Source organism: Schistocerca nitens, chromosome 4 (assembly GCF_023898315.1).
Source record: "Schistocerca nitens isolate TAMUIC-IGC-003100 chromosome 4, iqSchNite1.1, whole genome shotgun sequence".
Classification (NCBI taxonomy): Eukaryota; Metazoa; Arthropoda; class Insecta; order Orthoptera; family Acrididae; genus Schistocerca; species Schistocerca nitens.
The window spans coordinates 693,884,392-693,896,957 of NC_064617.1; the positions used below are offsets into that span (position 1 = coordinate 693,884,392).

General features: G+C 40.0%; 1 protein-coding gene across 1 annotated transcript in view; it reads left to right on the forward strand.

Annotated features, from left to right (window-relative positions):
• Nucleotides 1-12,566, forward strand: part of LOC126251952 (dolichyl-phosphate beta-glucosyltransferase) — a 118,791-nt gene that overhangs the window by 306 nt on the left and 105,919 nt on the right. Inside the window, exon 2 of the mRNA XM_049952718.1 lies at nucleotides 8,911-9,082. Coding sequence (XP_049808675.1) covers nucleotides 8,911-9,082 — 172 coding nt within the window. The remainder of the gene's footprint in view (nucleotides 1-8,910; nucleotides 9,083-12,566) is intronic.

Genomic DNA, 12,566 nt, shown 5'->3' on the forward strand with positions numbered 1-12,566 from the left:
GTTATAAATATTTCATTGTAACAATACGTCTTCCCATGATGTAGGGTGGTTTTTGATGAAGAAGTGTGATTTCAAAGACTGCAAAAATCAGACCTAACTGCTTGTTAGAAACGCAAGTATAAAAAAGAACAGCAGGAAAATAGTGTGGAAAATTAAATTTTGCAGTTTGATCAACCTGGCGGTAATTATGTACCTCAATGACTGCCCTGTCAACTAACTGTAAGCAATATGTGACCTGCAAAAGTGTTTCGGTTGCAATGGCCTAACGTAAAACAAAAAGGAAGAGAAGAACAGTACGTTCATTTTCATAGGTCTCAGTGCAGGAGGACATAAGATTAAATTATAATAATCAAGACATACACCAAGTATACTCTCCAAATACTTGGGCCCTTATATTGACAATTAATGAAATTAGTCTTGCCATGTTCTTGATTTAACCAACAGAGCTAGTTCAGCAACTTATGCACTCCATATTACAGTGTCAACAGTTAATACTGGTGCTGTTAATGTTGTGGTTATTTTCATTCGTTGTAGTCCAGCGGCATTATGTTTTGGGGGTAACCAACAAATGGTGAAGAAGGTATTCATTGCTCATAAAATATCCACATTTTAAGGAGAGTTAAAAGAAATCATATACATACAGAAATGTTTTTAAAAAAACATAAAATATTAATGACCTCACAGTATATTTTGTCTCTTATGTGCATTGTGATTAATAACCACTCTGTGTACAAAAGAAATAGTGCATATCATGACGATGATACAAGATCAAAACACAACTTGCATACAGACATGACTCTTGTTTAAAAAGGTGTGCATTACTCAAGCACAAAGGTGTTCGGTTCACTCCCATCTGACAGTTAAGAGTCTTACTAGTGTAATGCAACAGTGTAAGAATAAGTTTAAGGAACATATCTGAAAACCCTTTCTTCTCTCTTGATGAATTTTGTAATGTGAATATTTCTCTATTGTACATTAGGTATGACACACTGCATGTGTAATATTTGGTATTACCACTTTGTGAATTCCTAAATGAAGCCTTAAATGCAGTAGACATTAAAGAACATATCTCAGTCATATTTCTAGATCTCTCTAAACCATTTGATGTCATCAATCACAACATCTTGCTTCAGAAACTTGAACCTGTAGGTATTAGGGGCCCAGCCTATGAATGGATAAAATCAAACAATGGAAAATCGTGGATGGAATGTAACAATACCAGAGAAGGAAAGCTGCCACTCACCATATAGCGGAGATGCTGAATCGCAATAGGCACAATAAAAAGATTCACATAGTCAAACCTTTCGGCCATTAAGGCCTTTGTCAGCAGTTGACGCACATACACACTCGCACACACACACACTCACACAAACGCAACTTGCACACACATCTGTAGTCTGAGAGAGCTGAGTAGTTTCAGCTCTTGCACACACGTCTGCAGTCTCAGAGAGCTGAGTAGTTTCAGCTCTCTGAGACTGCAGACGTGTGTGTGTGTGTGTGTGTGTGTGTGTGTGTGTGTGTGTGTACTGCTGACAAAGGCCTTAATGGCCGAAAGCTTTAATTGTGTGAATCTTTTTATTGCGCCCAATGGATAAAATCATATCTCCAAAACAGAGAGCAATTAGTTGATCTTACTAGCCAAGAAGGGAACAAGATAAAGTCCTACTGCTCAGAAAATCAGAGCATCAAGTATGGTGTACCACAAGGCTCCATTCTAGGACCAGTTCCGTTTCTACTCTTATTAGTGACTTGGAACTGACTAGCCGATGCCATAATTACACAAAATTTGCAGATGACACAAATGTGATAATAAAAGGAAGGACCAAAGAAGAATTACTACATGAGATTAAAAATTGTACCACCCACATTACAGACTGGTTTTCTGGAAACAAATCTGTAATAAATACAGGAAAAACCGTTACAATACATATACACACAGTGCAAAATAAATGTCCACTAGCACCAGACGTAGAGTTGTTTACTAGAACCTTCGAAAATGTAAGCTCTACAAAATTTCTTGGGATAGGAATCCAAGAAGATCAAAGATGTTTCCAACATTCAAAATATATTACAAATAAATTAAATACTATTTGCTATACTGACAAAATTTTTTCTGATTGAACATCAAAAGAGACACTAAAAGATGTATACTTTGCCCAGGCAGAATCCTTACTGCGATATGGCATAATCTTTTGGGGAAACATACCTGCTAGCAAAGTTGTTTTACTACTGGCCATTAAAATTCCTACACCACGAAGATGACATGCTACAGACGCGAACTTTAACTTACAGGAAGAACATACTGTGATATTCAAATGATTAGCTTTTCAGAGCATTCACACAAGGTTGGCGCTGGTGGAAACTCCTACAACGTACTGACATGAGGAAAGTTTCCAACTGATTTCTCATAAACAAACAGCAGTTGACCGGCATTGCCTGGTGAAATGTTATTGTGATGCCTGGTGTAAAGAGGAGAAATGTGTACCATCACATTTCCGACTTTGATAAAGGTCGGATTGTAGCCTATCGTGATTGCGGTTTATTGTATTGCAACATTGCTGCTCGTGTTGGTCAAGAGCCAATGACTGTTAGCAGAATATGGAATCCCTGGGTTCAGGAGGGTAATACGGAACGCCGTGCTGGATCCCAGAGGCCTCGTGTCACTAGCAGTCGAGATGACAGGCATCTTATCCGCATGGCTGTAACGAATCTTGCAGCCACGTCTCAATCCCTGAGTCAACAGATGGGGACGTTTGCAAGGCAACAACCATCTGCATGAACAGTTCGACGATGTTTGCAGCAGCATGGACTATCAGCTCAGAGACCATGGCTGTGGTTACCCTTGACGCTGAATCACAGACACGAGCGCCTGCGATGGTGTACTCAACGACGAACCTGGGTGCACGAATGGCAAAATGTCATTTTTTCGGATGAATCCAGGATCTGTTTACAGCATCATGATGGTCGCATCCGTGTTTGGCGACATCGCGGTGAATGCACATTGGAAGCATGTATTCGACATCGCCATACTGGCGTATCACCCGGCGTGATGCTATGGGGTGCCATTGGTTACACGTCTCGGTCACCTCTTGTTCGCATTGACGGCACCTTGAACAGCGGACGCTACATTTCAGATGTGTTACGACCCGTGGCTCTACCCTTCATTCGATCCCTGTGAAACCCTACATTTCAACAGGATAATGCACGACCGCATGTTGCAGGTCCTGTACAGGCCTTTCTGGATACAGAAAATGTTCGACTGCTGCCCTGGCCAGCACATTCTCCAGATCTCTCACCAATTGAAAACGTCTGGTGAATGGTGGCCGAGCAGCTGACTCGTCACAATACGCCAGTTACTACTCTTGATGAACTGTGGTATTGTTTGAAGCTGCATGGGCAGCTGTACCTGTACACGCCATCCAAGCTCTGTTTAACTCAATGCCCAGGTGTATCAAGGCCATTATTACGGCCAGAGGTGGTTGTTCTGGGTACTGATTTCTCAGGATCTATGCACCCAAATTGCGTGAAAATGTAATCACATGTCAGTTCTAGTATAATATATTTGTCTAATGAATACCCATTTATCATCTGCATTTATTGTTGGTGTAGCAATTTTAATGACCAGTAGTGTATATGCCAAAAGAGAGTTGTAAGAGCCATAGAAAATGCTGCATCAAGAAGCTCATGTAAGCCCTTATTCAAGAAATTACAAATCCTTCCACTACAATGTCTGTACATTTTACAAGTAATCATATTTGTAAGGAAAATCTTAGAAAATAGCAACAATCTTGTGTCAACTAACCAGAGTATCCACCTGTATAATACAAGGAGAAAGCAGGACATAAATGTTCGACATGCACACACAAGACTAAAACAGAATGGACCACTGCAAACATGAAACAGACTATACAATAAGCTATAAGTTCGTTTTGGTTACATTTGGCTGTTTAGGCCTAATTTTTGATTGTGCATATTTAGCGTTATACTACAAATTTAAGCGCATTTGGTAATAGTTTACTTACATATTAGTTTCCGAAACATATTTAGTGTCCTTTTGCATCTGTATTTAGTATATTATCGTTATCACTTAGTAAATCTCTTAGGCTAACTAATTTCCAAACTACCATGGATACTAAGTCTGTGAGCTGGAGTAGGAAAGTTAGTTCAGGGTTTTGTGCAGCTGTTGTGACAGGTGGTTTCATTGGGGAAATTGTAGCAGCGTGGAAATTGGAAAGCAAACGAGACTCTTCCATTATTTTGCAGGGTTTGCGCGAGAGATAGGATTATAGCTGAACACGAGGAGAAAATTAGAGCCTTTCAGGCTGATTTGGATAGAGCAAGGGAGGAACTGAAGAGGTTAAGGGGGGAGGAGGGTAAACAGCAGTGGGAAGTGGTAGCTGGGAACAGGGGCCACAGAAAGAGGACAGTGTCTGACAGTTTCCAAATTGGCACAACCAATAGATTTGCCTTGCTACCACAGTTAAGTAAGGAAGAGGCTCCAGGAGAAGTAGATGTAGTTAAGATGCAACAGAATCTCACTAGGAAACCAACTGTTAAAAAAATAGAAAGTAAGAGGAAAGTTCTGTTGCTAGGCAGCAGCCATGGAAGAGGTGTGGGCCAGATTTTGCTGGAAAAATTAGGTGACAGGTACCAGGTCACAAACTTTTTCAAGCCAAGTGCAAGTCTTAGTCAGTTGGTAGAAGATATAGGTTCCTTGTGCAAGGGTTTCTCAAAGCAGGATTATGTGACGGTAGTGGGTGGAGTGGTAAACAGTGTTGATAGGGATCAGGGCTACAGTATTGAGTGTGATCTGGTGAAAATAGCCTAGGCAACGACCCATACCAATGTTGGGCTGGTGCCTGCTTTCGTGCGGCATGATCAGCCCCAGTTGAACCACTCTGTCAGGAGGGTAAATATGGAGTTGGATCAGTTGCGTAGGGCGCCCACTCTGTCAGACGTTGGATTGGTTACTATCAAGGCTATTGATAGGGGGGATTTCACAAGGCATGGCCTACACCTCAATAGTGAAGGGAAGGGTAAACTGGCAGGGTTGTTAGCGAAATCCATAAGGGGGGACACTAATACTCATGGATGTATCTCTTTTTTGGGCTAATATCAGTGTCCAATGAGAAGTTCAGGCAGGCAGGTGCTAAAGAGGTCCAAAACTCACAAAATTCTCACAACAGGAAAGTAAACAATAATGTTACCATATTTAATCAAAATATTGGTGGATTAAAGAAAAAAGTAGATTCTCACAAAAGTAAAGTAAAAAATAATGTTACCATTTTTCACCAAAATATTCCGGGATTGAAGAATAAAGTAGATAAGCTCCTGGTTTGTTTAGATGACGTTGAATCTGATAATGTAATAGATATACTATGTCTGTCTGAGCTTCACATTGTGTCTGATACGGAAAAGGTAAATATCAGTGGTTATAAACTAGCTGCACACATGAGTAGAGAGAATAAGGTGAGAGGAGGAGTTGCCATATATGTCAAAAGTTAACACTGTGTAGAAAGCTTAGATACAAAAAAGTTTTGTCTAGAGCAACATATAGAAGCATGTGCCTGTCAACTTAAACTGAAGGAGGGCTCTTTCATAATTGTAACAGTATATAGCTATCACACCCAACAGACAAGAATTAAATGGTGAAATTGTAAACGATGTTTTTCAGAAAATCATTAAGTGGTTCTTTGCAAATGGGCTCTCATTAAACTTTGACAAAACACAGTATATACAGTTCCACACAGGAAATGGAATGACACCATTAATAAATATAGACTTCGATCAGAAATCGGTAGCTAAGGTAGAATATTCAAAATTTCTAGGCGTATGCATTGATGAGGGGTTGAACTGGAAAAAACACACTGAGGATCTACTGAAACGTTCGAGTTCAGCTACTTATGCTATTAGGGTCATTGCAAATTTTGGCGATATACATCTCAGTAAATTAGCTTACACCTATTTTCATTCTCTGCTTTCGTATGGCATCATATTCTGGTGTAACTCATCATTGAGTAAAAGAGTGTTCATTGCACAAAAGCGTGTAATCAGAATAATTGCTGGAGCTCATCCAAGACCATCCTGCAGACACTTATTTAAAGAGCTGGAGATCTTCACTGTAGCCTCACTATAAATATGTTGTTGTTGTGGTCTTCAGTCCTGAGACTGGTTTGATGCAGCTCTCCATGCTACTCTATCCTGTGCAAGCTTCTTCATCTCCCAGTACCTACTGCAACCTACATCCTTCTGAATCTGCTTAGTGTATTGATCTCTTGGTCTCCCTCTACGATTTTTACCCTCCACGCTGCCCTCCAATGCTAAATTTGTGATCCCTTGATGCCTCAAAACATGTCCTACCAACCGATCCCTTCTTCTGGTCAAGTTGTGCCACAAACTTCTCTTCTCCCCAATCCTATTCAATACCTCCTCATTAGTTACGTGATCTACCCACCTTATCTTCAGCATTCTTCTGTAGCACCACATTTCGAAAGCTTCTATTCTCTTCTTGTCCAAACTAGTTATCGTCCATGTCTCACTTCCATACATGGCTACACTCCATACAAATACTTTAAGAAACGACTTCCTGACACCTAAATCTATACTCGATGTTAACAAATTTCTCATCTTGAGAAACGCTTTCCTTGCCATTGCCAGTCTACATTTTATATCCTCTCTACTTCGACCATCATCGGTTATTTTACTCCCTAAATAGCAACCTACATCCTTCTGAATCTGCTTAGTGTATTGATCTCTTGGTCTCCCTCTACGATTTTTACCCTCCACGCTGCCCTCCAATGCTAAATTTGTGATCCCTTGATGCCTCAAAACATGTCCTACCAACCGATCCCTTCTTCTGGTCAAGTTGTGCCACAAACTTCTCTTCTCCCCAATCCTATTCAATACCTCCTCATTAGTTACGTGATCTACCCACCTTATCTTCAGCATTCTTCTGTAGCACCACATTTCGAAAGCTTCTATTCTCTTCTTGTCCAAACTAGTTATCGTCCATGTCTCACTTCCATACATGGCTACACTCCATACAAATACTTTAAGAAACGACTTCCTGACACCTATATATATATATATATATATATATATATATATATATATATATATATATATATATATATATAACAGAGGGAAACATTCCACGTGGAAAAAATATATCTAAAAAGAAAGATGATGAGACTTACCAAACAAAAGCGCTGGCAGGTCGATAGACACACAAACAAACACAAATATACACACAAAATTCAAGCTTTCGCAACAAACTGTTGCCTCATCAGGAAAGAGGGAAGGAGAGGGAAAGACGAAAGGATGTGGGTTTTAAGGGAGAGGGTAAGGAGTCATTCCAATCCCGGGAGCGGAAAGACTTACCTTCGGGGGAAAAAAGGACAGGTATACACTCGCACACACACACATATCCATCCACACATACAGACACAAGCAGACATATTTCCGAACGAATTCAAAAGTAATAGCAATGTACATGGCTACAACACTAGGAGAAAGGATGATCTTTACTACTCAAGGTTAAATCTAACTTTGGCTCGGAAGGGGGTAAATTATGCTGCCACAAAAGTCTTTGGTCACTTACCTAATAGCATCAAAAAAGTCTGACAGATAGCCATATAGCATTTAAAAAGAAATTAAAAGAATTTCTTAATGGCAACTCCTTCTACTCATTAGATGAAGTTTTGGATATAGTAAGTGGGTAATTTCCCCAACTGGAAAAAAAAAAAAAAAAAAATTGAGTGTCATGTAATATTTTGTGTAATGTAATATCTTGTATAGACACCTTTTATTAACCTGACATGTTCCACATCATTACGAAGTGTCGTATTCATGATCTATGGAACAAGTACTAATCTAAGCTACATGCAAACATTAAAACAACAAAAGACACTTCAAAATTTAAAACTGCTGTCCATAAATATTTATTGAGAAAATGTTGTTATAGTATAGATGAATATCTTGAAACATAAAAATTTATTGCCAAAAAAAAAAAAAAAAAGAAACAAATAGACATTGAATTACTTGGGTTAAATGTAATGTATGGAAGCTGAACCTTCAATTGTGATAGTATTAAGCCTAAATCAATGTAATTATTCTTGTATGATTTAAAAACATGTATTATAAATCACGATGACTTGTCCAATATTATATTGTATACCTTGTACAACAAACGATCAAAAGGACCAATAAAAAGTAATGTAATGTGATGTAATACTGTAGCGTTCAGTATTACTGTAATTTTTTTATGCTCAGCTTAATTAGGAACTTTTTATAATTTGGAATAACTACTACGTATGATTTTATTGTTTCATACTTCAGTTTCACTGTAGTAAATGCTGAAGTCAGTAATTATAACTATATTTTATTCCCATACTCATATTATATTGCAATTTGTAATAAATATGTTTAGTTACTGTTCACATGAATGGCTACAATATCTCAATTTTTTAATTTTTGTTTTACTTGTTAAATATGACTCGTTCCATATCCATGCAATTATTTTACCTACTGGATCAACCGGCCATGAATAAATAAATAACCCCTTATATGGACTGTCAACCTTCACAGAAGTAGTGGTTGTGTCTATAATTATGCATTACAATCTTTAACACAATCATTTCTGAATCTGGGAATTGTCAAGTTATATTTAGTTTGATTACTGTATGTGTAAGTGATGAAGAGAAAAATAACTAAATATTTTACTCAACTGTTCTCATATGTGTTGTGATAAACCTGGTAGCTATTCTGTGCTTGTCTGTTGTCACAGCTGACCAAAGTATTATACAGTACCAAAATGCTTCAACTGTTCCCATGAATAAATTTATTCCTGCAAATAATCATTAAATAATCCTGTGCATATTGGAGCTTTGCAGATATTTTTGTGTGTTCTAGCTCTCTGTGATACTAAAAGTGGTATCCTTTCCTTACCCCATCATTGATTGGTCTTCAGAAGAGAAGACTTTTTGTGATGAAAATTCAGTACAGCAGAATTTTCCTGGTCTTGAAGATACATGGAATATTCATCTTAGTGTTGTAGTGCCAGCCTACAATGAAGAAACACGACGTAAGTGTTGTAAACTAATTTTCTGTTTGATCAGGTGTAGCTACAATAGCCTAGGAATTGTAAAATGCATTTTAGGTTACTGACCTCTACATATTTTCTGGAAACTTTATTATCTCTTAAATTAAAGTGTGTTTAATTTTTTTTAAACGTGTTCCACACCCATGAGGATCATTTCACTTAGGATTTGTGGAAAGAACATTAGCATATTTTTGTTGGCATATATGACACATTCTACGTCATTAAGTATCTGCTCAGTATGGACGTCTACAACAAAAAGTAAATCTCATCCAGCTGTTGGAAACATTTACATTCTGCAGTGATACAAGAACCATTACTGCAATTGTGATTTGATTACAATGTAAACTAATATTATGACAATTCAACTACGAAGTGTGTAACAGGTGATGACAGCATTGCTATACTGTGTTGTGGCCGGAGCAAAATATAGTTACTCACATTTCTCTCAAAACAAAGGAAGAAAGAGACAAGATATGTTGTGCATATTACCCTTGAAGTGCTTTCATGATGCAGTACTGTCCTTCCAGCAATGTGCTAGCTAATCATCAGCCACTTGGCATACACTGCTATATAAATGCCTCTTATGCACTTTTCTGTGCTGTATACCCTTCAGCTATATGCAACTATGATGCTCTTGTTTATTTTCTGTGGTGTATTTACCATTCAGTCTCCTCGTTACATATCTTCTGTATGCTCATTTTATTTATGTAGCAGTGTAAGGAGGCTGTGGTGGAGGCGGGGGGGGGGGGGGGGGGGGGTAAAGGAGAGGAGGTGAGAAGCGAAAAAGACCTGTGGGTGCATTGCCAGAGAGTGGTACACAATGAGGGTGAGGGCATGCGCATCTCAATTGGTTCTTTTGATTTGACTGTTTACCATCACTTGATGAATAGTCTTTGCATTAAAAGTCCATGTCTCACAGCTCTAAGTGAAAAATAGTAATAAATACTGTCTGTTTATTCTAAACTTCCTGTTTCAGATAAGTCAAAATCTTAAATTTTATAAGTTCTGTTTAGCTTTTCAAGGTCAAACCAGCCTTGTTAGTGTTCTATTTATTTATTTTGCTGACCTTTCAGTCACTTTCTTCTGCTGCAATGCATACAAAAGCTCATTAACCCTTTTAGACATTTGTGTTTCATTTTTTCAAACACAGCACATAAGGTGCATTGTTACACTCATGCTCATAAATTAAGGATAATGCTGATATATGGTGAAACAATGCTCTGGTGGGCAGTTTGCGGGTTTAAATTACCTTGGGGTATGACCATGCAGTACTGACTTGCGGTCGTCGCACGGTGGCGCTGGCAGCAGTCCACATACGCAGAGATGTGTTGGTGCATGTCAGAGTATGGTGCAGCGAGTCAGTGTGTGCAAATGTTTTCAGATGTGATAATGGTGACTGTGTGTTGAAAATGGCTCAAAGAACACATATTGATGACGTTATGAGGGGTAGAATAGTAGGGCGACTGGAGGCTGGTCAAACACAGCAGGTCATAGCACAGGCCCTCCGTGTGCCACAAATTGTGATCTCAAGATTATCGCAACAATTCCAGCAGACAGGAAACGTGTCCAGGTGCTACAGTACGGGACGTCCACAGTGTACAACACAACATGAAAACCGATATCTCACCATCAGTGCCCGCAGACGGCCACGGAGTACTGCAGGTAGCCTTGCTTGGGACCTTACCGCAGCCACTGGAACAGTTGTCTCCAGACACACAGTCTACAGATGACTGAACAGACATGGTTTAATTGCCCGGAGACCTGCAAGGTGCTCTCCACTGATCCCTGGTCAGATGAGAGTCCGTAAAGCCTGGTGTCAAGAACACTGTACATGGTCATTGGAACAGTGGTCTCAGGTTATGTTCACAGATGAGTCCAGGTATAGTCTGAACAGTGATTCTCACCGGGTTTTCATCTGGTGTGGACCAGGAATCAGATACCAACCCCTTAATGTCTTTGAAAGGAACCTGTATGGAGGTCTTGGTTTGATAGTGTGGGGTGGGATTATGATTAGTGCACGTACGCCCCTGCATGTCTTTGACAGAGGAACTGTAACAGATCAGGTGTATCATGACTTATTTTGCACCAGTATGTCTGCCTTTTTAGGGGTGCAGTGGGTCTCACCTTCCTCCTGATGGATGATAATGCATGGCCCCACGGAACTACGTCATGGAAGAGTACCTTGAAACAGAAGCTATCAGGCAAATGGAGTGGCCTGCCTGTTCTCCAGACCAAAACCCCATTGAGCACGTCTGGGATGCTCTCGGTCAACGTATCGCTGCATGTCTTCAAACCCCTACGACACTTCAGGAGTTCCGACAGGCACTGGTGCAAGAATGGGAGGCTTACCCCAGCAGCTGCTTGACCACATGATCCAGAGTATGCCAACCCGTTGTGTGGCCTGTGTACGTGTGCATGGTGATCATATCTCATATTGATGTCGGGGTACATGCGTAGGAAACATTGGCGTTTTGTAGCCCGTGTTTCGGGACGGTTTTCCCAACTTGTCACCAATACTGTGGCCTTACAGATCTTGTCATGTGTGTTCCCTATGTGCTTATGCTACATCTACATCTACATCTATACTCCGCGAGCCACCTTACGGTGTGTGGCGGAGGGTACTTATTGTACCACTATCTGATGCCCCCTTCCCTGTTCCATTCACGAATTGTGCGTGGGAAGAACGACTGCTTGTAAGTCTCCGTATTTGCTCTAATTTCTCGGATCTTTTCGTTGTGATCATTACGCGAGATATATGTGGGCGGTAGTAATATGTTGCCCATCTCTTCCCGGAATGTGCTCTCTCGTAATTTCGATAATAAACCTCTCCGTATTGCGTAACGCCTTTCTTGAAGTGTCCGCCACTGGAGCTTGTTCAGCATCTCCGTAACGCTCTCGCGCTGACTAAATGTCCCCATGACGAATCGCGCTGCTTTTCGCTGGATCATGTCTATCTCTTCTATTAATCCAACCTGGTAAGGGTCCCATACTGATGAGCAATACTCAAGAATCGGACGAACAAGCGTTTTGTAAGCTACTTCTTTCGTCGATGAGTCACATTTTCTTAGAATTCTTCCTATGAATCTCAACCTGGCGCCTGCTTTTCCCACTATTTGTTTTATGTGATCATTCCACTTCAGTCGCTCCGGATAGTAACTCCTAAGTATTTTACGGTCGTTACCGCTTCCAATGATTTACCACCTATGGCATAATCGTACTGGAATGGATTTCTGCCCCTATGTATGCGCATTATATTACATTTATCTACGTTTAGGGAAAGCTGCCAGCTGTCGCACCATTCATTAATCCTCTGCAGGTCTTCCTGGAGTACGTACGAGTCTTCTGATGTTGCTACTTTCTTGTAGACAACCGTGTCATCTGCAAATAGCCTCACGGAGCTACCGATGTTGTCAACTAAGTCATTTATGTATATTGTAAACAATAAAGGTCCTATCACGCTTCCTTG